This window comes from Acomys minous (assembly GCF_964271855.1).
Source record: "Acomys minous genome assembly, chromosome: 19".
NCBI classification, from domain to species: Eukaryota; Metazoa; Chordata; class Mammalia; order Rodentia; family Muridae; genus Acomys; species Acomys minous.
Genome location: NC_140499.1, coordinates 10,266,910 through 10,291,732, shown reverse-complemented (window position 1 = coordinate 10,291,732; position 24,823 = coordinate 10,266,910). Strand labels below are relative to the sequence as shown.

Below are 24,823 nucleotides of genomic sequence, written 5' to 3'. Positions count from 1 at the left end.
TTATTCTCTCCTCATAGCTGCTGTGGATTTCTAGTTAGATGGGATTATTTTTTAGTTAAGATGATAAACTGGGAAGGAACTGTCACGGAGACTGGTACACCATCATCTCGCCTGGTCGATGTCACCGCTTGGCTATGAATTCCCAATGCCAGCGTTCTCCTGTCCCCCCCCCCCTTATCATCAACCAAGCTGTATTAAACGACGGCAGTTAATCACTGGTTGTTACCCCAGGAGAAGGAGAAACAGTGACAACAGTGCATTGGGTGCAGTGTCCCGCAATTAAAATACACGCAGCCTTGTGTCGCTAGAGCAGAAAGGGCCGCATCATCTGCATCAGGTGTATTTTACGGTAATGAAAGCGCCGCGGCTCCGATGTGACAGCTCACGATGATTTACAGAGAACGTGGGGGATCCATCAGCCCCTTGCAAGGTATTCTTCATAATCATAAAAGAGCCTGACAGGTAACTTGGGCAAGGATATATTTTTTGCTGAGAGAAATAGATATGCAGGATGTCTACATGAAACAGGCAGCCAGAACATTTAAAAAATCTGTCAATTATCCAGGTATTTTTCCCAATATAATGACAAATGCTGGATCTTTCTGACTCTTGAATGGATATAATAAGTAGCCAGAAAATATTTATGAGGGAAACCAAGGTGATGGACGATGTTCTGTGCTTGTTGGGCTTGCTTAGGCAAAGGCAGACAAAGGGGTCCTCTCACTCTAGTAAACAGTCTCACCTTCAGTAAGATTTTAACAACTTAGTGTTTGAGTTTTCCCTAATTGAGAGAAGTATGCTACGAACCAGCACTCAAGACATTAGGGGAAAGGCTTTCTCAGTAGAAGCTGTATACACTCACTATCCTATGAAATAGCCTATAAGATAGATAGATAGATAGATAGATAGATAGATAGATAGATATTTTTTCAGAATAATTTTTAAAACTTTTCAATAGTCATAAGACTATTTAAAAATATCAGATGTTAGTATTTCTACTGTCATTTCTTATGAGTCACCAATTAACCTCAGTTACATTGATTTAGATACAATTTAAAATTGTATGACAGCAAACTTACGTAAGCTTGGAATATTTTGTGTGGGTTTTAATTATGCATTGAAGGTGCCCTCTTGGGAATTATTGAGTGGTTTTTATCTCTACCTAAAATAACTTGGCATCAGCTTATCCCTAGCAACATTTTACAACGGTAATAGCATATCTAATTGCTTAATTATTGCAAAGAAAAGAACACAATCTGAAAAATCTCTAATCCTATCAAGTTATGAGATCATTAAAGCAGTCTCTCTCCCAAATTATTTACAAAATTTCTACTTCATCCATTACAGATTGTTTTACCAAAGTCATTTTTGAAGACAACTCTATATTTTAAACTGTTAGGAAATAAGTCTATATTTGATGGAAGCAGTTTCTTGGTGTGTGTAAAATGAAAACAGAAGATTCTGCCTAGTTAACGACTGTCCTGAAATGACTAGTGTAAGAATGATGTGGCTCTAGGCTCTCTTCCTTTCCTGGGGAATTTATTTAAGTATTTCTTCCAAATACGCTGTGCCTTGCTAACAGTCCCAAAGAAGCTGAAAAATCTAAGCAGAAGTGAGACTGTGGCCACTAGGAGCTGACAATGGCTGTTTTGTCCCCTCTAGGCTCTGGTACGTCCTCAGGAAGTAGGATTGGTCCAGCCAGCTGATGCCAGGGTAGGATGATTTATTGCCTGGTGTCCTTGGTGGCAATTGGACCCTTTCCCACTGTCACTCACAACTTTCCCAGATTGTGTCCTAAAGAAGAGGTTCCCCTCCGTCCTAAAGAAATCACAATGCCTGTCATAAAGTGTCTTTTAACGGAGGGAAACGGTATGAAAATGGGCAAAGAAAAGGAACAATCAGAAGAGCAGCGAAGATGGATGCTCGGTAACCTTTTCTCAGGGACCCGTTTCTTCTACTTTTCCTCCTGTCTTTAGCATGTTTTTGTTTTGGCTGATGACAATGCCTAATAGCCTGATAAATTGATTTTCTGAGTCCTTTTTCTCATCTCTTGAGAAGACACTAACTCACTGGGACTCACAGAAGCCGGAGCCAACAATCAGTTTGTTGAAGATGTCAGAAAGAAGCTGTAGAGTCTCGCCAGTGGAAATCCTCGCTGACGGATCCGTGCTGACAACGCTGGCAGCTGCTTGCCGAGTGCAGCAGGGAGTTCAGGTCCGAGGAGGAAGGCCACTGCACAGGAGAGACTCCCTGCCTCTGTCTCAGGGCTGTAAATTCCTCTAGACTCAGAAAGGAACATCGTACGTGAAGGGGACTCCAAGAGCTGCAGTACACACGGCAGTCTGTGAAACATCTTCCTCGGCAGCCGCGCTGATAAAGTTGCATCTCAGGATTGCGGTTACAAGTTAGTGTCTAAATAAATGTCTACAACTGTTGTCAGACGTTTTGGAGGAGGTGTGATTTCAGACTTACTTCTCGACGTGGCACTCAACTCCACAGAGCATATTCATTTCACAAGACCTCTTCTGACATAAGTTAAAGGGGTAAAGTGTCTTAAGCATCTTGCAGCGCCATCCTTGAGTTGCAGAGCGCTGCTCGCCTTCAGGCCCACTGCTTGCGAACTTTGCTTTGAAATGGGCAGAGATGAACTGCAGCCCACCACTCATCTAATTGGAAAGAACTTCATTTTTCCAGCTTCCCATAAAACTGGAAATTACTTGGAATTTTTAAAATACTGTTAATTCTCGTTGTATTTTAGTCAGTATTATAAACATTAGTATTTTTCTTTTGTTGTGAACAAGTAAACAAAAGAATCTGCCCCCTGTGATGTCCAAGAGGATATTTGTGATTTGGTGGTCTTCTATAATTGTATATTTCTTTAAATATACATAAAACGAAATACTGCACACTGTGTGTATAATATATCTAGACGTACTTGGTTTTGTACAACATTATCGCTTTAGGCATAATGGTCTAGAAGTTGGAGTATAGCAAGAAAATACTTGTCACTGTCTACTCCTTCTGAATGACCCCCCAATAATGCTAAATTACTCTATAATTTGAAGACAGTTAACCCTTTAGTGTTCCTCTCATTCTGACAGGGATATTCAGTGCTCAAGCTCTAGCGATGACAGATGATGGAGAAAGGGTTTTCTTAGTCTACAACCAGGATCCTCATTCTGAAACAAGAACCTGAAGACACTTTGAGTGCTGACTGCCTAGCAAATGAGCTTGGTCCTTGAACCTCTCCTCATCAGTAAAGTTAAGAATCCTTAGGACTCTTTGACAGACATGAAGCTATGCAGCCAATATCACTTGAAGCTACTGACACAGGAGAGATGGCTCAGTGGTCACTGCACTTCCAGAGAACCCTGGTTTGGTTCCCCCCACCCACATAGTGGCTGACAACTGTCTCTAACATCATTCCTCGAGGATCTGATGCCCTCTCCTGGCCTGTGTCAGTACTGCATGCCCACAGTGCACATAGATGTAGGCAAAACATACATACATACTTACATACATACATACATACATACATACATACATACACACACATAACAAAACTAAATAAAACTTTTTTAAAAACTAAAGAAGCATCCATTCAATATAATCTAGAATTTAGCTAGGATGAGGTCTCTAAAACCAAAGCTGTAACCATATGAATGGCCAAAGCCATACGCAACAAATTGAGGAGCACATGTGCAGATCAGAACGCACTGGGATTTTGGCTTCTGGCTGCAGATTTCTCTTCCATTCTTAGCTTGTGTTATAGGACCGGGCAAAGGGGCGGGATACAGCTGGGGTGTACATCTCATGGGTTTCACTACTCATTTGGCACACAATAAAAATTACTGAGCAAACTATGGCACCAGCCAAGGACAATATGTGCAGTAAATTTCGAACCCCAAACCAGATCTAATCAATGGGCAGGACAGTCTCCACAGCTGAGTGGAGAGTGGAGACTGGGGACTGACTTTCATACAAACTCTGGTGCCCCATATTTGACCATGTCCCCTTGATGGGGAGGCCTGGTGGCACTCAGAAGGATAGCAGGCTACCAAGAAGAGACTTGATACCCTATAAGCATATACAGGGAAAAGAGGTCCCCCTCAGTCACAGTCATAGGAGAGGGGAGTAGGGGGAAAGTGGGAGGGAGAGAGGGAGGGAGGGAGGAATGGGAGTACAAGGGATGGGATAACTATTGAGATGTAATATGAATGAATTAATTTTAAAAGATATTTAAAAAATTAGTGAGCAAGAAGGTACAATCTGGAATAGGATGGGACAGAGAGGTCCTCCCAGAGTTTAGCCTCGCTACAACTGCTGCATATCGTGATGGGCTTAATAAGGCTGCTGAGGAATAAATGCATTTCCCAGTAAATGTGAGCACCATAGAAATAAATTTCATGGTCAAATTGTTCATTAAGTGCATTAATCCAGTTGTGAGAGACCTGCATCGTGGCATCAATCGCACTGTCATCACAAAGCTTTTAAAAGCAAATCAATCCAAATTATATCAACTTGACTTACACCTTTCTCACAACAGGGCTATAGCGTAGAGCTGCAAATATAAATAACAGGCAGTTTTCCATGCGTTCGGCAAGTGGCTTGAAAGCTTTTGTGCAGTTTCTGCAAGAAACGGGGCTCTCACAGATAAGAGAAGAAGGCATCATGTGTGACAAGCTTGGTCCAAGTGTTCCCCACTTTCCCTTCCGAGCCAGACCGTGCAGGTGACTTGCTTCACAGGCCATCAAAACAGGCTTCCCACATCCTGCTGTGATGCGAGAAACCAGCTGTCCATCCCAACAGTGAGTGGCTGGCATTCCAGGAGGCAAAGCCCCCTTGGCACAGGAGACTTTGAAAATCCGAGCTCTCTATAACCAAGCTGCACCCCAGAGAGCCACAAACTGAGAGGGATTAATTCTGTGCCCCAGCACCCGTCATTACCAGGAGACCTGACGTAGGTCAAATATAAGTTAATCTCCCAAATTCCACTTTTGTACATGCAAGGTAGGCTAGCCATTCTTGTCATCTTTAAGGCTTGGGCACACAAAACAAGCAGCTTGCCCAGCCTGTGTGAAACACAAATAGCAATGAATGCCTTTGCCTCAGAGTGTCGAACACAGTGACACTGTAACCATAGAGAACCCAGAAAAGGAGCACATGTGTGTTACCTCCATACTAAAACCTACCTGGATGAAAGCAGGGGAAAAAACCATTTAGCCAAAAGTACTAACACAGGTTAAGAGATTTTATTTTAACCTACCTACTTTGAAATGTGAAAAAAAGAAAACCTGCAAAGCTGAGAGGCACCCACCCTGCTCCCACGTCCCAACCCATCCTCCACCCCCACCCCCCACCCCTGTCTTGCTCCCCACCCCCTGTTTAAGAAAGGCATGGTTCATGTAGGGGGTGATGAAGGTTTTAGTGAAGCCAGACTGCCATCACTCTGTGAAGGTTCAATGTTTTCCATTCTTTGGGAGAGAGGAAAAAAAAATACAAGGCTTATATGTTAGCACAAATCTAGTAAACCAGTGTGCTTGTCCAGGGCTGTCCAGGAAGCCTTGGAACAAGCTGCTTGGCTCCTTCCTCAGACAGCCGTGCCACACCATTCCTGCTTTATTTTTCCTGGGAACTAACTGCATGGGGTTTTTGGTTGGTTGGTTGGCTGGTTGGTTTTTGTTGTTGTTTTTTTGTTGTTGTTGTTGTTTTGTTGTTTTGTTGTTGTTTTCAGAAGTGATAAATGCTGTGGTCTCTTCATAAAATTAAATGCAAAAGTATCTCCTATTTCAAGGACTCTTCTTCCTTGAAATGCTCCTACATTTCAACTTACTGTGGTGCTGAACAGAACCCAAAGCTGGCAGGGTTCAAATGATAGAAGAGGTCAGCCATATGTACTATAGTAGTGCTGGATCAGTTAAAATACCTGGTCAATAACTGCAGGATGGAAATCCAAACTTTTCTTTGTCATAACTAGATATTGTATCTAAAGATATGTGAACAAGGAAAGAAAATGCCCGCCTAAGTCCCTGTGTGAAGAATACACACGAGTAGCCCTCAACTATTTGAAACAAACAAACCCTAGTGTCATAAATAAGAGAAATGTATTAAAATGCGGTGATGCACTACCTTTTACCTATGACTGACAGAAAGAAAATGGCTCATTAATGCATCATGCTGGTGCATAAGAAGAGAAAAACATATTTGCTATTCTGTAGAGAATTGGTTAGTATTGCCAGGGAAAATTAGCAAGCCCTGAAATAATTAAAATGTATACATAGTTACTCAGTTAGCATTGTTCACAATATCAAAAGAGGGTAATAATAAAAACAACTCAAATGCTTAACCATAAAAAAAATAGTTAAAAAATAGTACATCTATTCAATAGAATACCATACAGTCAACAAAAAGGAAGAGGGCCTTTACATACTGCTATAGGATGACCTGAGGAAATTTTATTAAATGGGCAAAAAAAGAAGTTCAAAAATTGTGCACTAGCTATATACCATTAGCATGAAAAGGAGGAAACATGAATGTGTATAAATTAATAAAACAGCTACACACTAAAAAAAGATACACAATAAAAAACACTGATTGTGTGTGCCTCTAAGCCAGACAGGTATAATGGGTGAAGATGTGTGTGCTTGTATAATTAAATAAATATGTAAATGAACAAATTAAACCGAGGAAAAAAGATCTCTGGCATATTATTAGAAAGGTAAAGCAAGTTTGTGAAAGAAGCCGACTTCTGTCTATTAGCCTATGATGTGTTTTGTGTGTGTGTGTGCACAGCTTCACACAACCCTTTTTGGAATTGGATGTAAAGAGTCACTGACGACAAGGAGCAAGGCAGAGTATGTATACAACAAAGGAGACCTACTTATATGCTATTTTAATTTTACCATGGCTTGTGTGTCTTTCATTGTCACATTAACCACAATCAAAAGGCAAAAGCAAGGAAGAAGCAGATACAAGCAAAACATGTCTACCAAGTTACCACCCTTCTGCATGGTGGAAAGGCGCCGTGGGGGGATACTGCCCTACCTCTAGTCCAGACTTCTCTTTCTGACACTCAAATAAATGTATGGGTGTCCACTTTAGAAAACAGAAAGTTTCCACTAGAAATCCTGGGTGGGTGGCAGGCCCCTGGGAACTTCAGAGCACCAGCTCAGAAAAGGAAACTGCTCGGTGCACCACGTAAGTTCTCCATAAGTATACGATGCCCCTGACAAACAAGCCCAATAGCCAACAGTGCTGCAGATTGTGCAAAACCCATAGATCACTATGCTGGGACAGCGTTTGCTTTCAGCAGGCTAGAACTTTATTGGGAAAATGTGGGAAAGGTAAAATGATGGCAAGACAGAAGCAGAATCCTCTGGGAGTGGGCTGCATCGCTACTTTCCAAGAGGCATCTTCCTGGCAAGCACCAGGCTTAAGGAAGTCACTTCTGGCCTCTAAAAGGAACCCGCCATCTGCCTTCCCGAAATAGCTTGACAGTGGAGAATAGGGGGGAAGACTAAGACTGCTACACGGGTGTAAGGACCAGAGGCAAGTGGCCTAAGGAAATGTACCGTTTTCTCCACTGAAGTCAAAAGAGCCTCTTTCTGTGTGTAGAGTGTAAAAAAAACAGCCTTACTACTCCATAGTCACACCTCATAACATAATCCTGTAACACCTACTGACCCAGGATCTCCAAGAAAGGGATAGTGTTAATGCTACTGTGCTTATGGGGGAATACAAGGCCAGATCTGCCAGCCCTCGGGTCCTCACAGCTTTAACCCTGATGTTCCCTGTTCGACTTGACATGATCACAACAGGCTCGTACCTTTCCTTGCACATGAAAAGGTCCTGCTAAAGAGGAGTGGCACTAGAAAGGCAGTTACTAGTTTTGTGTCGTTCATAGGACAAAGACATATCTTACATGTGCAGACGCCCTTGAAGATACGGATGTAAAAAAACGGGCGTCTTGGTGGGTTCAAAGGTTAATAGAGCCACTGTGCCTGCTGTCATCAGACCCTGTTTCTGCAATCACGTCGAAAGTGGGCTTGCTTCGTTCAGATATTTGAGTCAAAGGATTATGTGAAACCAACATCTCAGAAGGACTGGGAAACTATCAGTAGCTGTTTCCTGCTCAGACGGCCTCCCTCACTCCAAGTCACGCTGGGTGCTTTTATTTTTCGAACACTGAGCCATTTTATGGCCTGCTCAGCAAAGGCCATTGTGAAGCACTTCTCTAAAAACAAAATTGCGTGGGTTTGTGGGATTGTTTTGTTTGACACCAATATAACATCTTGTTTCCCTTTCACCCTTCTGCGCTCTCCCTCATGAATGTGTTTTTCTTCCTTGGTTTTTAGACGCATTTGGTAACAATCAGGCTTTTATTTAAGGGAGCCATAAGATAAGGTATCTGTGAGCGTCACACTTTGAGTAATTGATCACATTTGTTTCTTGTTGGTAGGTTAGACCTCTCTCACTCTTGCTCTTTTTCTTTTTCTTTCTTTTTTTCTTTTTTCTTTTTTTTTTTTTTCCTTTTACCTTGGCATGTTTCTCATTACCCTCTGCCTTGTTAGTCTAGTAGAATTTTCTACTGTGGGGAATGGAAACAGGACGATGCTATTACACACCCCACCTTGTCAGGGACAGCAGGCTCCTCTCTGGCTTTGGCACTTTTGGTCACTTCACACTGTTGTGGAGAGCCCTCCCATGGACACAGGTATGCAGCCTGCAGCTTAGGGAGGTTCTGGGACTCTTGCTGGCTGCTCCCTGCGTTTCCTGTCACAACCCTGGCTGTGCTGGCTCCCTCTGAGACTGCTTCCACAGGACGGCAGCGTTGTTATCATATGACTCAACCTGTCCCCACCTCGTTCCATCTGGGAATGTTAGCCCAGGATCAATACTGGCAGCTGTCCATCCTTCAAAAGAAGACGCGTATCTTGCCCCTTTCTGCTTCCCACATACGTTCTAATCAGTGGCACTTTATTGACACTGTTGGGTGGGGCTTAATTTCAGACGTTGTCTAAAGTCTAAAAACGCAGAGGTATGAATGCTCAGATTTTCTCTTTGGGGTCCATGGGCCAATGAGCATTAAGTCCAGTCATTTTCCTATTGGAGCTTCGATCATACAGAACAATCAAGCTAAAATCTTTAGTTATTCATGTCCAATGAAACAAAAGATGCTCTATTTTTCCTTAAGACTGAGGGAAGTCCCAAGGTAAATCATCTAGAATTAATACCTCTATGTTCAGTATCAATGCTCACTTATAAAAACTCAATGGGTTCTAAGCAAACCATATAAAATGCAGAGAACACTGCTTACCTAACAGGCGGTTCCACTGCACTCCGGGTCAAGACCATCTTAACAATTTCTGAACCGGTTTCTATTCTCTGGTTGCTTAGCTATTTTTTTTTCCTCTTCATTGTCTTATATCGCCTTGTATAAAATTAACACAAGCAGCATAGTTTTCCAGACAAACTAAAATTCAGAAAGAAACCTGGCATCTAATCTAAGCCCTGACTACTCATCCAGGCAAGCGTGGGCAGGCAGGTGACCTGGCCTGACCCTCAGAATCCTTACCACCACTCTTGAGATGAGTGGACTAGACCATGTGTGCCCCCCACCCCCGTGGTAGCTTTTATTGCTTCCAGTCCCATAACAACGAGCTGAACTCATCACGTTACAGAAGACGGAGTTCCCTGGATGACATGAGACTTTGTTAAGTGCTGGAGCCAGTAGTCACATTGTCACAACACAACACTAAAGTGTGTTGTGAGTTTAGTGTACATGCCTGATTTCAAAGGTTCTACTGTCAATTGAGTAAATATTTGAGTTAATAGCTCTTTTTCTTTCACTTCACATTACGTGTTTATTTTGTGAGTGTATGAGGGCTGAAAGGCATCCACATATGTTAGAACATGTGTGTGGAGGTCAGTCGACCACTTACAGGATTCAGTCCATCATGTGGGCCCTAGGGATGCTACTTGGGGCAGCAAGCATCTTTACCAATTGAGCCATCTTCCTTCCTGAATAATAATTGTAAATTGTTTTGCAGTTATAAATGATAATGTTTGGGATACATTCATAAAATAAAAAGATGTTATTAATAACAATTATGCCTCTGTCCTTTTATTTTTAAATGCATATTGTTTTTGAATATATATTTACACATATATGTATATATGAGAGAGAGAGAGAACAGTAAGGCAACAAGAGGTCTGAGTTGACCATAGTGATTGGATTAGAATGGAAAGAATCTGAAATATTCAATTTGCTGCAGCTTTATCATAAGAAAGGAGCAGTCTGCACTGAAAAATGCCCAAGTAAAATCAAGTTTGAACCACCAAATGCTTATAAAGAACATTAAATGGTTAAGGTACATTGCTTATGACAGAGAACACACAATCCTACTTCAAGGGGCTAAACTACTAAGTTTATCATCTAACTGCCCAGATTCATATTGTTAATACCTGAACTAAAAATATACATCTTATTTCATCCACATCAGCAGAACTAGAAAACATTGGTAGAAAGATTTTTATATAAATTGTCTTTTATTGCTTAATATAGCAGTATCAACATTTTATCTTACTTCTGAAGGATTACAAGAAAAAACACATTTTTATGCATTTTGTCAGTATTTGGATAATTTAAATTAAGTAAAGCTAAAGTTTCATGCATATTAGAAAGTACTGCACATCTAGGTGATACATATCTTCGTAAATTATTACATTTATATAAAATATTATAAACCTATGATATAGTACATCCACAAAATTGCATGTCTTTCTAGGATGAATATATACAGAATTAATACTGACTGTGTTAACCATGAAAACTGACTTTTAAAACAAACACTACTGAGTACATGCTGCAGCAGACACAAGTATGACAGCACGTAGCCCAGACCAGAAAAGAGTATGAAACTGGTAGGGGTCATTTTTTTTCTCTCTCTAGCAACATTAAAATGACGTTCCGTATAAGAATGCACAGTGATGTTTGTCCCACCTCTTTTGCAAGTACTGACATCTCAGGCCATCCTAGAACCTGACACCTTCCAACCTATTACAGGTACAGGCTTCTGCAGAGCTGCTCCTCTTTGCCTTAATAAGGTCAGTGACCTTTCAGGATCTGCTCTCATCTTCGCTTCCTTTCCTATCATTAGCTGAAATGGCATAAACGGCCTCTCAATTTTCTTCCTCCCCTCAAGGCCCCACCTCTTTAGTCCAAATTCACCTAATTAGGAACTTAATTTCCTTCTTCCCAGATGGGCAAAACCAATAACGCACAGAACCTTTTCGTGTCTGGACGGCAGAAAATCAAGCCGCCGCCGCCGCCGCCCTCTAGTTTAGCAATGATAAGCGGGTGTCCTAGGAGTTGGCTGTTGTCTTCTGGAGGCCACGTTGCTCCATGGGGTAGATTTTTCTAACCATGGGACTCAATAAATATGTTCTTTGTTTGCTAGATAAAAACACAGAAACGGGGGAGGGGTGGTTCAAATCTGAAGCATCTCTACATCTCCTTTTATTTCATTTTACATAGTTACTAAATTTAAAATGGCTAGAACCCCCACCCCCCACCCCCAACCCTGACGTAAGATGGCTAAAACCTTCAGGGTAGCAGAAGATAACTGGATGAACGAAGAGATTTATCTCAGGAGGTTACACTAACAGTTTCTTGAACATGGCCGTCTTTACAAACCAACACCACACAGTTTGTTTTTACCAAAAATGACACACATGGTCTCCCACAAATTTGAGCAGGGGTCACCTCTGACAATTTTAATATTGCTAGAGAGAAAAAAAATGACCCCTAATCTTTTCTTCTCTGGGCTACGTGCTGTCATGCTTGTGTCTACTGCAGCCTAGAATCATCAGCACTTTTTCTAGAACTCAGTTTTCATGGTTAATACAGTAAGCGTTCATCCTGTATATATTCCTCCTAGAAAGACACACAATTTATGGATGTACTATAGCATAGGCTTATGATAATTTACATAAATGTAGTGGTTTACTAAGATACGCATCACTTAGCTGTCTCCTTGCCTCCGTGACCCTTAGCAGTGGAGTTTCTAATTTAACATCGCCAGGTCCATGCATCACAGTCTTCCTAGAATGTCTCCTCCAAGGTGCTGTGCAGCTTACAGTGCATCAGGGACGAGAGACCACGCCCAGCTTTTATCCCACCGCTCAGTGGATACTTGGAATGGCTAACTTTGTGTCCTGTCACTTCCTTTCATTCTTCCTAGTAATAGTACGACCATCATCATCATTACAGGACTTGGAGGTGACAATAAAGATTTAAAGAGGAGATATGTTCTCCCGGGGACGGAGGGGCCATTCTCACACGCTCCTGCTAAGACACAGGACAAGTCACCAGTGTTTTTCTTACACCAGATAAACTTTCTCAGCACCGAAGAACATGCTGAAATAAATAACTAAGGGAGAGAAGAATTCTATGTAAAAAGTGCCACTTTCAAGTGGATGGCCCCACTCCTCTCTGCTTTGTGGTGACCAGTTGATCTAAAGGGGGGCTAGAGCTTTGCTGTCTGATCCAAGACTGTATTAAAGTCACTGAGAGCCCCTTCCTCGGGCTAGGGGGAAGGTTGCTCTGTTGATTATAGTTTATTTTAAAACTATTAACATTAAATGTTATAAAGATAGAAATCTATAAGCAAGTGAGTGAAATCTCTCTCTCTCTCTCTCTCTCTCTCTCTCTCTCTGTGTGTGTGTGTGTGTGTGTGTGTGTGTGTGTGTGTGTGTCCTGAAGAGAATAAGCCTAAATATGCCCAAAGCAATTGACTATTATGGAAAATGACTAATGATAAGTCAAGGCCAAATTCAGTTATCTAGGAAAATATATGGGACAATGGGACGAGCACTTTAAACAAAATTAAACAAGTACCTCATCAATTTCATAAAGAAAACAATAGTGAAAGTGTTTTTGCATAAAAGTTAATTGCTTAGGTCAGAAAAATCACTAATAGTTAACAAAAATTAAAGTAGAGAATTAAAGTAAAGTAAAGGAGTTTAAGTGTGAATATCTCAGAGTTCCACATAAGAATCTCCCCACAGAAGGATGAAAACGAGAAACATCCTTTACAAGTTGCCATGTTTTCTCTTCCACCTCCTGATATTACTCTATGTGAGTTCTAAATAAACAAATAAAAAGGTGAACTTGAGAGCCTTCATGAGGCAGTGATGTTAAAAAACAGCGAACCAGGCACAGCGTGCGGCTGAAACAGTAAGGAAAAAACAACGAAAGAACCGCAATGCAAGAGCGTGCTCAGAACACAGGTACTAACCTAATCCACTCCTAAAAGTTGTGTTTGCACAACCCAGTGACTGAGCCTGCATTCAACTTCAGACATCACAGCTCGAGCTCTGCAATCTGACGCTAAGGGAGTTCGACTCTTTCTCATGTTACTCAAAATATCACCGTTTCCCCTCATTATTTCACTAATATGAAAGTGACACTTTTTCTGATACGTTAGACAACCACTAGATTTCATCAGTAAATGAAAGGCCGCTTGCTTAGCTTGTCCATAGCTCACAGTCCATTCGCAGAGCTTAAAAGCATTTGTCACGTCTTTCTATTTTAAAACCTGCTTAAAGCTATTCTATAAAGTCCACATTTTTCCATTAGGGCTGGAATTAACCCCAGTGCAAACCAAAATTTGAAAAAAAAAAAGTAAAAAACGACTATTCGGAGAAAATAAAAGGATGTTATGGAATTTCTAATCCTAACACAAGCAATGCTGGATCCAGTAACTAAGCTCATGTCCAGCAGGGACAGTAACTCCACACAGGTTTGCAGTTCACGCCAAACTCCTCAAGGATGCAGGGACCTCAGCCTCCTTTCCAAGAGTTACTTTTCTGCTTCCTGCAAACAACTGATGACTACTCTCCCTCCAAAACTGTCACAAATTCCTCCGTGCTCATAAAGCTTAACTTATTAGCCCATAATACTCCCAATATCTACATATTAAGCAACGTTCGCGGGACATGAAAGAACATATTTTTCTAAACTGGCAGCTTTGGGATTTCTTTGTTGCTGCTGTTGTTGTTCAGTGTGGTTTGGTCATGTTAGCATACATTAATTACTCCTACCCTAACTTTTAACTCACAGCTCGGAAGCAGAAAATTGCTTGTACCCTTCAGAAATGTGTACAAATTTTAAATGAATTCATGTTGTACAGAAAATCTCAGAAAAACACAAATGCATAAAGAGTAGAGAATACAGGGCCGGGGGCAGGGTGGGGGGTGGGGGATGGGGTGGGGTGGGGTGGGGACTCAGGACATCAGGCTGAGAGAGGGAATACACAGTTGTTGTGTGTGTTGTCCCAGCTTCTGTGTGTTGGTCCCCCCTCCTGTCCTGAGCTGGGACTTGAGCCTTAGGTCATTCTGCAAACAAGCCCCAGGACACACACAATTACACTCCCCTGGAGACTGACCCCTTAGAGTGCCCACCTGTAGCCAAACACAGATAGCATCCCTGCGCAATGAATTAGCACTGTAAGCTGATTAGAGCAGCCTGCACAGCTCTATTTTATTGACACAATGAAGAGAGGAGAGAAAAGGGGCCTGAAATGAGAAAATCATTTCCATGCTGACTGAATTAAAAGAACAAAAGAGTTCCTTGCAGTTGCAGCATTCAATTTGTAGGGGAAAAAGGAAGCCACTTAATGGCTTACAATAGATCTGAGCAGACAGATGAAATCTAAAACTCAGAGCGCAAGTGCGATTAGCGGGCGAAACAGATTCTAAATCATTTCCTCCATATGCAGAATTCCAGTTGATTGTTTAGCCCTGCGTTTTACAGAAACGCCTGGCTAGATGTTATCTTCAAAATGTCTTCACGTCTTCATTTTTCAAAATCACAAGATGATTTCTCGTTGTGTGACGGTCTCCTCGGGGGCCACTCTGAGACGAACAGGTCACTCGAGTTCCTGCGCCTTTAGTTTCCAAAAGTGTGGACTGGCAGTAGTGAAGTAGTGAGTTTGGGAGAAAGTGACACAAGTGTATCTGACAAACGATCTTTCATTCAAAATTAGCATATTACATACAACAGCAGCGCTTCAGCGCCACACACACACACACACACACACATACACACACAAACACACACATACACACACAGAGCCAAGGACTATGTTCTGGCTGAAGAAAAAGAAGGTACACTGTCCCCCTGTCCTAATGTTTAAAAGACACCATTGCCATCATCAAAGCAACACAGCGAAGGCAGAGTTTATCAAACTTGTGTCCATTTTCTAATTTTTATCTTCTCATTGCTGGCTTGTGGACTTGCTCTAGCTTTGAAATTCTTGACTTAAATTAAATCTAGAATTGATGTGAACTAAAATGGTCACTGCATAAGCAAACTAATCCTTAAATAACAATATATGATCAGATTGAAGACTCTCTAATTCCCTTGTCCTTATTTTTTTTTTAATCTGGTTTTAGAAAAAAATGTAAATGTCCAACTCATATATGGAGAACAGAGTTGGTCTCATGGACCAATGGAATGTTGCCTTCAGTGAGGCCAGTAGGAAACTTTAACTTCCACTTTAAAAGAAAAAAAAAGTGTAGAAATGAGAGTTCTTAGTTCTTGATTACTGGAAACTCACATGTTCATTTTTCTTGCCTATTTGTAAGAAAGGGTTTTTTGTTTAAAGTGGCCCCTCAGACTTTTAACCTTCCCTCTTGGCTCCTGATTTAAGCGAAGGGAACTCACTCTCTTCTTGAAACGCCCTATGCTAAGCATTAAGGCACGATGTAAATTAAACAAAAATTATGCAACTCATTTAAAAACCCTGCAGCTACTTTGGGATTGGATACTTGAGATGCGTTACAGCCAGTGTGTTGAGTCTCTTTCCCCAGAGCAAAGACCTGAGGTGTTCTAAAGACGACAGTGCACAAGGAATCCGGTCCATAGCTTGCATCTGCTCCATTAAATGAGGATGGAGGGTGGTTTGTTGTTGTTTTGTTTTGCTTTTTACATATAAAGAGAAGCTGGAAGGCTTGAGGATATTTTCTCAAAATCAACTTAGTATAAGGCCACTGACAGCTTGTCACATTTCACTGACTGACTGTCTGGGGTGCCGCGATAACATCTGCATTCACTCAGTATGAGAACTGAACATAAGACAAAAAATAGGCCTCGCCACGGACGGCTCCATCAGTCTGTCAGTTCTGACATGACATCTGAATTTTTTGAATCACTAAACACTTTTGAGACTCTGGTACTTATTATCTTTTCTTAGTTTCTATACATCGCTCGGAGATGCTGGAAGATTTGAAATCTGCGAGCAAGGTAGCGGACGGACGTCCCGGGCTTTTTGTTGTCTAATCCATAGGCTCTCATTCATGCTCACTGTTAATCTCTTAAGACATTATAAAACTGTTAGACAAAGAAATGTGAATACCACGGGTTCTTTTGAGAATGGGAGGAAACCAAAGAAAATCGGGACCATGCTAGGCTATTCTTTTCACTATGAAAATGGTAAGTTAAACCTGTTGCACGGAATTATCTGTAATTCCCCACGCTAAGGCAAATGTTTTTTGAAGAACGAACAAGAGTAATGTCTCATAGGAAAAAAATGATCATAGAATTTTTTAAATCTGCCAAATTTAATGTCAAGTGAATGCTGAGACCCTGGTTGCTACATTTCTCACTTTTTATCCTTTTTGCTATGAAACATAGTGCAAGGTAAAAAGTTTTTGTAAAAAAAAATAAATAAAAAAGTCTCACTAGAAAAGCGTTAGCAATGTACGCTCAGTAAATAGGTGAGTTTTCCCTTTCTATTGGGAGTTCTGGGAATGCTGAGAACTACACAGCAATAGCCTTGAATGTGGCTGGCATTCATTAAAACTGGGATCACAGGATTTAATAAGAAATTCTGTCTCCAAAACCGGAAAAATTCACAACATTTTTTTTTCTAGAAAGCTCAATATATGTGGATCTTCAGAGCTGATGAGAAGAGCCACAGAAAGGGCCTATAAAATGAGCGCTGGTTAGCACTGGTCACAGTGATGCCAAGCAGTAACATGTTTTTCTCCAAGTAACCAAGTGATGGGGGAGAGTGAAAATAGTATTCATTTAAGAGGCAACTTTCCTCTGGACCTAAAATGCTTCCTCCCTTCTTTATCAGCACATGCTGAACAGCTGTGAGTCATTTCAGACAGAGACAATCGCCCCCGTAAGTGAGTCACCACAGGTGTGCTCCCTCCCCACCTGTGTCCTCAGAATGACTAACTGTCCCTCAGATGGCCAAGCCCTGGGAATAATTATTCTTAAGGAAGGCGACAAACACATTAGGTGGACATGCAATTCATTTAACCAAAACTATTAGGTAAGGGGAGTTATTTGTTGACTTGCATAGTTAACTAAGAAAAAGTAAAGATGAAAAGAAAACTGTGGGATGTGGGGGAGAAGGTGAGAGAGAGCTACGCCCTGTATATCCTGTAGGTTCTGAGAACATATGGTGTTCCTGTGACACGTTTGTAGAGTTCGTACATTAATTAAGAGGCAAAAGCAAGAGCGATGTTTTTGGAACCGTATGCTCGCTTCCGTACTTCATCAGTGTTTCATATGAATCCAAACTAAAAGCAGTTGCCCATACAAACAACACATCCCCAGTGCAAGAATCAGGCAGAGGCATCCATACCGCCATGAAAGAGTTCTCTTCGCACGCTCTTCCCATTGGCATCCCCACATCTTGTAATTTTCTCAGGGGCTTTGATGTAATGTCATTTGTTTGGTGTTTAGCCTGTGCCTAACCTGTCAGCTGTTTGTTACTTTTACATTTTGGCACTAGCAAAAAGGCATTTCAGGGTAAAGTCAGAGTTTCTGACGTGTCTCAGGGACCGAAAGACTCGGGTTAGATAGAGGCTTCCAGTCTCCCTGAAAACACACAGCCCCTCGGTTTTAAAAAAAAAAAAAAAGTACACACACTAGTTTTCATTACCAAATAATTTTCTTCTGACATTTGTGTAGTACACCGGAGTGGCCCTGTGGAAAGACTCAGCATATTACTTCAAGGAGAATGTGCCTTGTCCAGAGATAGAGAAAACAGCTTTCTTTTATAGAGCCAAAAACCAATGTTCTCAGCAGGAGGACCAGGAAACAAGGTAAGTCCAAAGCCAGTCTCCATCCTGCCTACCTCACAAGCTCAGAGGCCTCGCAGGAAGGAAGAACTTAGTGTCCAGATTAAATACTACTTAGTTCATGAATGAGTAAACACATATTATTCCATATGAATATATATATATATATATATATATATATATATATATATATATATATGCGCAAGCAGCTTTCAAAAAGATCACAGACAAATCTTGGATAAATTGTTTGAGCTGGGAAGCTACCTGATTAATTTTAACCTCTACCAGATGAATTTTAATATCCTACCTGGTGAGTTTTTTCCCAAGTCAAACTAGCTAATCGAATAACCCAGCCCATATGTATTAACTCTTGTCTCCAAGACTTCAGGTTTAAAAAAATAGCCATGCTTGCCTACATATTTAGCATATCACAGTGCTACATTCTCCCTTTTTTGGTGTTAAAGTTCTAATATTTCAAGCAGCACCATGCCTGAATGAAGGGAACACCTTTCACCTAATTCTGCAGACACCGAAGTGTAGGTCATATTCGCCCTTATACTAGGAGCACTGCAACGGCTCTGGGGTACGTAGCAGGACAAGCCATGGATAGCAGCTCTCCAGCTGTTCAACTTACTTCTCAACCAGATTCAAGGAAAATGATGGAGCCCAAAATCAAGGCAGCTGCAAAACATGGCTCCAGCATTTGGCTGAGGTCCTCAAGTGAGTTATGAGCATCTGTGAGCTGAGCTCACCATGAAGCTACATATTTCCCTTCATAGGGTCCCTACCCTGCAACTTGCATCGCTATAATTCATTATTTCATCAAGCTCTTCTATAGTTTTTTAACCTGAAGCATTTATAGACAAAGCCAACTACCCATCAACCTTTATACCGCTGATAATATCCTTACAGAATTAGTGTCTTCAACTGAGATGTTTCGGGCTTTGGAAGGTACATCAAAAGAGATTCTCTTTCAAATATACCGTTCCTGAATTTCTTAACATTGATGCCTCTTCAAACATCTCATGTTTGCACTAAGTATTACAAAATCCGTGTTATTCTCAGTGGAAGCCCCACCCCATCCCCGCACATAAAATCTTAAGATGGTATGGATTGTCTAGAGAATCGCAAAATGCAGCAAGGAATTTTGCAACAAACTAGCCCTGTAGATGTTATAGATGTTGGTAGACATTAACCCAAAGTTTTCACAGCTAAGGAAACTGAATGATGGAGCTAATTGCACCCCCAGGAAGTAGGGGCCTTCTGTCCCTACGCGAGGAGTCCTGTCCCTTCTTACTCTTCCTTTGAGAAGTTTCTATCCACGTGCAGGCAAACTCAACTCCATATAACTAGAGATCCTCAACTGCATTGTCAAGTATTCCAATGCAACATGCTGGGAGTTGGAGAGGTAGCTGCCTCCATTTCAAAGCATACAGATGACATTTTTTTCATGAGAAAACAATACAACTGTTGATGCTTCTTACAAATAATTCAGACATTATGAGAAATGGCAAAGTTTAGCATGTCAGAAGTCACTGAGAATCTTCTACTCCATCTGGTCCCCAAACTTCTGTCTACATAACACTATATAAAAAAAGAGTCGTGTGTGAACAAATGACAATAAGACCAGGAGATGTGCTAGCATTCATGACGCATGTCTATATTTTGCCACAACCTAGTGAGTTATGATATAGTGACAAGACATCACTCTAGCATCATAAACAGCCAAGCAGGACTGAGAAAAGACACCAATTCACAAACTGGCTAAGGTCATTTCTCGTGCAACAGGATCCTGTGGAGGGACAAGAATACTGTCTTCATTTAAAATTAGACATCGTAGTCCATCAAGGACCCTTGCTGGCAAGAGGAATGTGTGCTTTCAGTCAGTCAGGAAGGTTCCAGGAGAGCGGTTCCTGAAGAGGACCACACACTGGAACAAAAACACTCAGCCCGTCCCTAGCTCTCTGACCACACCACTTTCTTCCCTCCCTCTTTGTGGAACAAGCCATCCCTACTGCTCTTCTGACTGAAGCCTAGGAAGGAACAGTTTGCGAGCCAGGGGAGTGCTGGGGGTCGGGGTGAACAGGGAAGAAGGGAGGAACAAGAGAAACCTCAAACAAAGGTGCTCGAAGCAAACACTGGGGGCTGGGGTGAGTCTCGGAAGCTGTGTGTATGAAAGCTCAGATAATAACCTCAGGTTTTGTCACATAGCACCATCACCCTTCCACCCTTTTGGAGACAGGGTCTCTGACTGGGCTGGAACTCCTAAACAGGTTAGGCTGGCTGGACGGGGAGTCTTTGCCTGTCCAGATCTGGAATCATAAGCTTAAGCCAATGTGCTCAGTTGTACTTCCTTAACATGGGATCGGAAGACTGGCTTCATATGCTGACCCAACCATGCTAACCTCTTACCTCCCTCACCCATCCCCACCTTGTTGCAAACAGAGGTTCATCAGACACAAAGGTAAAACCCCTTCTCCTCTTCCTCCTCCTCAGTGTGCTTAAGGGACCCTTCCTAAAGTCTTCACTTGAAATCCATGTGAGCCCCATCAACGTCTACTTACACAGCAAAGCCACTTCTAAACAGGATTCAGAAAGAGAATAATAGTTAGTTAACTCCCTGGCGTTGTGGCTGTGCAAACCCAGAACATTTAATTTTCTAGTCTTTTCCTGTGCTTCTAGGGGGTGAAGCATCGCCAATGGAAAGCTGCTCATGAGGGCACCACGCAGGGTGCTACGAAATGCACACTACAGCTCCACACGCTGTCTGAAGCCCTGTGTGCGGTTTCTCAACCTCACCTTCACATCTGACCCCTGAGGCTATATTACTCCATCCTATGATTTGAGGTAAACTGGGAAAAGGTGTTCAAACACCCAGGTCAGACAGGAAGTGGGTTAGCACATTTTTAACAAAGGAACCAATGCTCTCTAACTCACACTGTCTCTTTTCTTACTGTTTTGTACTATTTTGTTTCGTTTAGATAGTCGCATTGTATCTATGTTCTATTTGAAAGGGCAAAACAGTAACTTTGAGGAATGTTTTGTGAACAGCATAGCCTTGACATTGGGGAACAAAGAAACCCATAGCCCCACCTTTCCAAGGAGAGGAGAAAGAGCATAGTATCTCTAACGCACCAGCTTTCTACTCAAAAGAAAAGTTAGGTCTTCAAGTGCCCGCCCTGCTTCAACACACCATCCAGAGAGCGATGCACATACCAAGGTCGCTTTCATTTCAAGTCTTCAAACCACAAGTTTACAGTAGTTTTACCAGGACAAGCGACAAAGCAAGCACCTATTTTTTACTTAACTTGAAATGAATTTGTATTCTTCCCAGAGCACAAAGGCCCAAGCACGGCCTCATTATAAACAAAACCCCCAAACCTGTTACCCTAGGGAGTATTCCACACGGGTCGGCGAGGGGGTGAGACAGAAGAAAGTCAAACGACTTTTCCAAGGTCCCGAGTCTGACTTGGGGCTAAAAAAAAAAACCTCCAGGCTCCTGGCATCTATCCCAGTGTTCGTTCCACTGTGTCACACATGGCCCTGAAACACAAACCGCTAGACGCATGGTGAAGAAGTAAGCAAGGGCCCACGGCACATGAATGGCTAGATTGTTGAAGACTGGGGGGGTAGGCGGGGGGGGGGGGGGAGGCTGGGAGCTCCAAAGCAAAGGCCTGAAGGATAATACGGTGTTACAGAAATCTATTTGCAAGCAGCTACTGCAGTTACCCATGTGGCTGCCTGAGGGGGCTTGGGGGTGGGGGTGGGGGGCAGGGAACAGTTGACTGACAGCATGAACAAAAGGCCCTGACAGTCTCACAAAGGGCGACACAAGAGTCACGGTGCTTCCTGGGCATCACTCACAGGCCTCCTCGTATGAGATCTAGAACACAGTGAGGAGAAGCTTGCCATCCTCAGGGGCCTCTTTATTTTGGGGGGCACTCCTGCTTCCCCGTTTCACCTTCAGAACCTCTGCTTCTGTTTCTGCGGCTCCTTTGGACCTTTCCACATCCAGCTTGCAGGTTTCCTAACTACTTAGGGGCTCCTTTTTGCATATTAACATGCGGTGTACACTGGTGACATATGTGAGTTAATAAAATGTGATGAAAATTACTTTGATTACAATTTCCTCACTATCCCATGTGCCACCGACTGTTCACCCCTGTTTGTACATCAATAGAACTTCACAGTAATACTCTCTGAGGTGGAATGACTTCATTAACCATTTCCTCCTCTCCTGTCCTTTGCTTCCAACTGTGTCGTTCGACTTTGGAACTTCTGACAAATGGCCGTTATTCTCTGGGCTAGTAAAAAGTTCCCAAGCTTCAGGGAAACGGAGTTGGTCTAAAGCCCAAAGGACTAGGGTCGTTGAATTAAATGATAAATATATGCATTTAACATCATTAGAGACTTTATCTCCTGTGAAGGCTATATTTGTCAGAGTGATATAATTTCTCTCAACTGAGTACTTAACTCCACGGGCCACCACTATTATGATTACTCCTTCCCCTTTAAGCAGGAGACGCTGGCTAAGAACACGTGTGCTCACTCCAGTGCAGCTACGAGAGTGCTCAAGGCACACCTTTGTTTCATTTAGTATTGCAATTTTCACCTCTGACCCAAGAAATGAGGCCTGGGTTTCCTGAGCTTTATTGCCTGTTAATAGACTGCTGGCTGTCTTTTCAGCAGTAATAGAAATGGCGGAGAGGCATTTCGCTTTAAGAGGCTGGCAGGCTGCAGCCTGAAAGACAACGTCAGAATTCAAAGTCAGCCCGGCCCAGAAATAATATAAAGATCACAGTGACACGAAGGAGGAAGTTTTCCATATTCCCTCGCACACTGGGCACCCTGCTGTGTAGGGAATGGCCGTGTGACTCTTGCTATTTCCCATTGAACAATGGCAGACACCCTCAATGGTGCTAAGTGATTGATCCAATAATTCATCTTCAGCTCACACCTATCTACATATTTGGTTTCTCCTCATTAAACTGGAAACATCAGTGGCAAACTTATGAAGTGCAGTCCTCCTCGGCTCTCCATAAAACACACACAGATGCTCATAAGGGGCTGCTGCCTGCCCACTGCTTGGTGACACATGTTTATAATTTTGTCTGTATTTTGTTTGCTGTGGTTTGCTCTTAAATACATCTGTTCAATTAAAATAGAAACGTGTGACATGGTCTGTACTCAGCAACTTTGGAGAGTGTTAATGAAATGTCCTAAGGTTCCTGTCTCCGCTCTCTTAATGTAGAAGGATTTCGTGCCTCGGAGCTCTAGTGACTGAAAAGTACAAATAAAAATATCCTCGAAACCATACAAAGAAGTTGACTGTTTCGTTAATAGTCAAGCAAGGATGTTATTACAGCATATGGACATTATTTTACATGAAAAGACATTATTAAAAATTATTTACTGCCTCATGTTTGGAAACTTACAGGAAAAGTCTGATAATATATTCAACTTGTTTATTACGACTTCATATAATTTTGAATAATACTACTTTTTCCTTTGACAAGTGCAATAAACTGTACTGGTATAGACATAGGCTGATTATCACGAGTGAACTGTGTTGCTTAAAGATACGTGCTGGAACAATCAGCTTTTGACGGCTGCATCTCCGGTTATTTACACACACCATCGCGGTAATAATTCACCATTTCTATATTAATAAGGCAGTGAAATTTATTATGATGGTATTGAAAAGTTATTAAGTACTGCATCCCAAGTGACAAAGTACCACAGCACTGTCACTACCCAAAAGCAGTTGCCCATCCATCACCTGCCTTTCCAGATGGCCCTGCATCTTTATCGCTCCCAGGTTGGTGACATCACCTGTTCACCCACTCAAAATTGATGATGAAAGCAAACAGATCTATCTTACTTACATTTACCAAATCAATTTAATTTTTACAGGCCGTGGCTTAGTGACATATTGACTGTTTTCCTTAATGGCATCTACCGTATTTAATGCAGGGATGTCATCTTTGATTCCTGGCTCGCATAATGTGTCATTTCATAATAAATTTTTCTAACATATTTACTTAATGGAAAGAATTATGATTGCTTGTCGTTTCTCTTATTAAACACAATGATAATTCTTTTTCCTTTTGAGTATCTCTTTTGCAGCTATTTTTTATCCCTCTCTGTCACTTAAGAGTAGCAAGGGCTTGGATGTACAGCAAGTGCCAAGCAAATGCTGAACGTAGGAGCGGCCGCTGTCAGCCCGGGGACTCATGGGAAGCTTGCTTCATGTATCTGTACAGAAGAGCTCCTTCAAAAGCTAGTAATTATAATAACATTATCACTACCGGTGACATGTAAACTGGAGGTGTGAAAAGGCACCGTGAACGGCCACAGCTAAGAGGCAGCAGATATTGAATTGTCAATAAACTTGCCCTTTTGTGCACTATTATGGTCAGCTCCCTGAAGGTAAGATCTCTAGATCAAACACAATTAAAAGTACACACAGGCCCATCAAGGTTAAGCTACAAAGAGAAAAGCAGTCTACTCACTCTCCAGGCACACATGTGGTACCCTTTTTTTTTTTCTCTCCCACAGGCAAGAGCCTCATATGCTGTCTTTCCAGACAAGAGCTTCTCTTAGCCACATCCTTGTGGCCTTATGTGGCATCTATGCCACCTAAGAGTAGTAAGCAGATTCACTTTAGGCTGGGGAAGCTTGCTGCCATCAACTTTTGGTTTGGCTACTTGGCATCCACCTACGT

The 24,823-nt window shown here is 41.9% G+C and overlaps 1 protein-coding gene across 8 annotated transcripts in view; it reads right to left on the bottom strand.

Moving 5' to 3' along the window:
- The window catches only part of MECOM (MDS1 and EVI1 complex locus), a 568,506-nt gene that overhangs the window by 249,832 nt on the left and 293,851 nt on the right, over window positions 1-24,823 (bottom strand). Inside the window, exon 3 of one of the 8 annotated variants that reach the window (XM_084768612.1) lies at window positions 11,313-11,455. The exons of the other annotated variants lie outside the window; for them this stretch is intronic. Coding sequence (XP_084624738.1) covers window positions 11,420-11,455 — 36 coding nt within the window. The 3' untranslated portion in view covers window positions 11,313-11,419. Of the gene's footprint in view, window positions 1-11,312; window positions 11,456-24,823 lie in introns of those variants that run through there. 8 annotated transcript variants of the gene reach the window in all.